Source organism: Tasmannia lanceolata, unplaced genomic scaffold, assembly GCF_043159265.1.
Source record: "Tasmannia lanceolata isolate RefF3 unplaced genomic scaffold, GAP_Taslan_0.1 ptg000013l, whole genome shotgun sequence".
In the NCBI taxonomy this organism is placed as follows: Eukaryota; Viridiplantae; Streptophyta; class Magnoliopsida; order Canellales; family Winteraceae; genus Tasmannia; species Tasmannia lanceolata.
The window spans coordinates 6,664,768-6,669,073 of NW_027518690.1; the positions used below are offsets into that span (position 1 = coordinate 6,664,768).

At 40.9% G+C, this 4,306-nt stretch overlaps 1 protein-coding gene across 1 annotated transcript; it reads right to left on the reverse strand.

Annotated features, from left to right (window-relative positions):
* Positions 1–759: 759 nt before the first annotated feature.
* On the reverse strand, positions 760–1,890 carry LOC143889642 (zinc-finger homeodomain protein 9-like). The gene has a single exon (XM_077393921.1). It carries the CDS (start codon positions 1,646–1,648, stop codon positions 899–901), a length of 750 nt encoding a protein of 249 aa, XP_077250036.1. The 5' UTR covers positions 1,649–1,890; the 3' UTR covers positions 760–898.
* Between the last annotated feature and the right edge of the window lie 2,416 nt (positions 1,891–4,306).

The window sequence follows — 4,306 nt, forward strand, 5'->3', positions numbered from 1 at the left end:
CCAGAATCTCCAAGGAGGAGCCACCTAATCACGTTCAAAGAATCCCCTTCCACAATAGCTTTACCCATCATGCCTCTACTAAGTCTCTTGATTCCATGGTAATCAGCCGTAACTTCGGCTTCACAATAGCTTTACCCATCATGCCTCTACTAAGTCTCTTGATTCCATGGTAATCAGCCGTAACTTCGGCTTCGATGCATCACAAATACCAATTGGACCGGAAAATGCCCAGAGAACATCCCCACAATCATCACGGCAAACACCTCCCACCCCGTTTCTATCACCAACAATACTACTACTTCCAGCTCCTAACAAAGGTATGGTTGTTAAAATTCACTAAAATGCCCCCCTAAAAAGTGCTCAATGTACATAACCATTTTGTTTGTTTTCTTCCCTTTGGATAACTCTTACTCACCAGTCACCAAAGAAAACCAGCAGAAAAGAAAGCAAACATGACACAAGCAATGCCAGAAAAGGGAAGGCATGCAACCCAAAAGCCAAAACACTTGCATCATAATTGTGCCAAGAAAAAAATTAAGAGAAAAATTAAGTGAGAGAGAGAGAGAGGGGGGGTGGTAAAGCAAAACCCTAATCCCTGTTAAGTTTAACAACACATTAAGAAGAAGAACCATTGATCACAGAGGGTGGTTTCCATACTTCCTATTTTTATCATTAAATGGGTGATGCGCATCCAAATGCCATCACAAAGAAAAGAAAGGCAGAAAAGACTGCTAATCAAGAACCCAAAAAACACCCACAACACAAAAATGCACTAAAATTTCCCAACAACAGCAAATTTCCATAAAATCACTAAAACAAGTCTCCCCAATTTCCTTCTCCTCCCCCACTTCACTAAAACAAAGCACAAAACCAAAAAAAAAAAAAAAAATCCTCCTTATCAAGAAGAAGAAGAAGACCCATTCAGGAGATGAGTATTCCCATTCCCATTCTGATTATTATTGCTATTACTCATCAACACATCCCTCTTCACAAAAGTATTCTTATTATTATGCATCCAAACCTTCAAAACCCCTTTCCCAATCCCAATCTCATTGCAAAATTCTTCAACCACCGTCTCATTTTCCCTTTGCATTTTCCACCCCAATTTCTCAGAAAACAAATACATCTTCTCCTTCTGCTCCCTACTAAACTTAGTCCTAAACCTCTTCCTAGTCGCCGGGCTCGGCGTTGCCGGATTCTCCCCGCCGGCAGAAACTCCGGTACTAAGCGCAAGCAACATCTGAGGTGCAGAATTGAAGTAAGATGAAGCCAAAGGTGAAAGGGGGGTGGATATTGGAATTTTGGGGGGGTATTTTATTTCTGTAGGATTTTCATTTTCCTCATCAGTATTATCATCATCTGTACGCCGATGAAAATTACGGTGACAACCACACGCGGCGCATTTTAGCGATGTAGGGTCAGAGGGAGAAGAGAGAGGAGAGAGCATGAACTCACAACACCCATCTAAGGCATGGCCTCCTAGGGTTGCAGCATGGTTTTTGAGACACTCTTTGTAATGGGTTCGGGCCGGAGTTAGGTTTGGTGGGTCCGAATGGCGTTTTAGGGTACCATTTGAGAAGGATATAGGGTTTGTGGGTTTTGGTTTGGGTTCGGATTCGGATTCAGTGGGATTGGAGGTCAGTTCCATGGGGATGTAGGGGTGTTAGGGGGTGGGTGTTGGAACATTTAGGGGGTGGGTTTTTATTTTGGTTCTTGATGTTTCGGTCTTAATGGAGGTTAAGGTTACGGTTAGGGTTTGGAAATTTGGTTGGGAGGTGAAGAGAAGAGATGGGTGAAGGTGGCAGGTGCAGGTGCAGGTGCAGGTCAGAGAGGGGGAAGGAGAGAGAGATGAGGTTGTGTGTAATAAAGATCTTTGATCGTGGGAGGTGGGAATACAAGACAAGTGTCTCTTCTTAACCATACATTTTTTAACCATGGTTTTAATCTAGGGTTAGGTTTCTGACCCATATTGGTTAAAGTCTTCTAATGAAAATATCAGGAAGGGAAATCATATCAGCACAACCAGGGTTTAATAATTGCACAAACCTAGCCTGTCTTTTCCCTTTTGTGTGAACTATTTGGAAGCTTTAATTACCTTTTGACAGACAAGATGAGTTGGTGAAAATATCAATACATGGCTGTGCTGATATCATTTCCCTATCAGGAAGGGGATAAATGAGTGTGTGGGAAGGAAAATTTTCAAGACCCGGCCAGAAGTAAGAAACTCATCGAGTCATGACTCATTTCGAGTTGACTCGGTTTTATCTTGGTAGAGTACTTATAGTTGTCCATGTTCTGGCCCATTGCAGGATTTTCCTAGAAAAAATTGGAAAGAATAATAGTTTTAAAAGTTCAAACTTTTTTTTCCGCACGGAAGAAAGATTGACTACAATTTAAGATAGGGAATTGCTGGTATCCATCGCAAAAGGCATTTCGCGGTTGGTCTGTCGCATGTCAGACCAGCCACCTCATGATTGGAGACAAAAGATGTTCTCTTCATTCACGAGGTGGCTGGTTGACATGCAACAGACCAGCTGCGAAATGCCTTTTGCGGTGGACCCTATCAAATTCCTTTAAGATTATACCATTTCCCTCTAAAGTGTGGAAAGAAAAAGTTTTCTCAGAAAAATTTTCTTGCAATCCGAACAGGGCTTAAGTAAACAATATCTTGTCTAATGAAAAATTGACTACGTTAATCATAAAAGTTGAAGTACTTAAACATTGGACTCAATTAGTTGGATGAATCAGGAGTAGGGGTGCAACTCGGAGTAGGGGTGCAACTCGGGTCGGGTTGGGTCAGGTTGAGGCCAACCCGAGGATCTCAACCTCCAACCCTAACCCAGCCCAACCCGACTTTCAACCCAGGATGGCTAACCCAACCCAACCCAAATTGATTTTTCCCTAACCCGAACCCAACCCAATCCAACCCGAATTCCCAAGTTGGGTCGGGTTTAGACATTTCAAGTGAGATATTTAGTAAGGGAAATGGCACCCAAGTTCAAAACCAAAGGAAAAAAACAGTAAAACACTACTAGAACGCATGCACATATTAAATAACTGAAAATGATGCGAGGAAATCACAATCACAAGGATATGCGAGTGTTTTAGTCCAGAAAAAGAAGGTTGAGATCATCCAATCAATTGATTTTTGCATGCTTCAATCTTGCGGTTGAGATCTCTTCTAGGTTAAGATTTTTACTTTAGTGACTTTAGCCCTTTACTTTTTGTTTTTGATAAGTATCTATTATATATATTTGCAAAGGATAGAAAGAAACAACAAAACGTCAAAAACTACAAAGTACAAAAAGTAAAAAATGTGTATTACTCTTTGTCGGGTTACAGGTCAGGTTGGGTTGCCTGATACCCAACCCAACCCGAATTTTGTTCGGGTTGCCAAATCCCAAGCTGGACCCGAACCCAACCCGGATTTGGTCAACCCAACCCGCCCAAAAATCGGGTTCAACCCAACCCAAGTTGCACCCCTAATCAGGAGTTCCAATGGTGGTGTACCTGCCAAATCATAGGCTCTGATCTCCACTTACCTACAAAATCAACGGCTGTGAATGGAAGGGGGTGTCTCTAGCAAAACTTATTATTTGTGATTTAATAGCTTAGATTAGCCAGTTGAATCATCATGAACTGAGTTGACTCGGCAATTTTCTTAACTTTTTTTTTTTTTCTCAAAATATTTTCGTCCAAATACATTTAAATCCAGTCCCACCCATTGGAAGAAGCTGTGGGCCATGTTTTATTAATTAATTAAGTCAATTTTAAGGGGCTGTTCATCAGAGTTCTCATTCTTATCCAATTAAGAGGGCGGAAAAGTATTGATGAGAATGTTTCGAAGCGACTTTGAGTCCCTCTGAAGAATCTCATTTTTGTGATTTTTTTTTTGCTTTTGTCATTATTGGCACCTAAAGTTAGATTAGTAGTCAAGGTATAAATAAACTAAAAATTGTGCAGGTTTAACGACGTGTGCCCTTATTGCACCAATGAGAAATGTGGATTAATGTTTAATGCTAAGATGAGGATTAGAAAAGGGCAGTGATAAATCGACCCCCAAATATCTTAAATTGACCCCCTTTTTGGTTTTCTCTCTCCTCTGGGTTAGAGAGAGAAAGACACATAGGGGTCGATTTAAGATATATGGGGATCGATTTATCACTCCCCTTAGTAAATTGGGCTCTAAAACAAAACATTTCACAACCTATTTTTGGCAAAAAAAAAAAAGTTGGTGGGCCCACCATTATAGATACATCATGGTCATTCATTATGGGGTAAACCATTTGATCAACCATCTTAAGTG

What these genes read in the sequence shown, in the direction of transcription:
- LOC143889642 (XM_077393921.1), bottom strand. Translation starts at nt 1,648, where the DNA reads ATGGAACTGACCTCCAATCCCACTGAATCCGAATCCGAACCCAAACCA.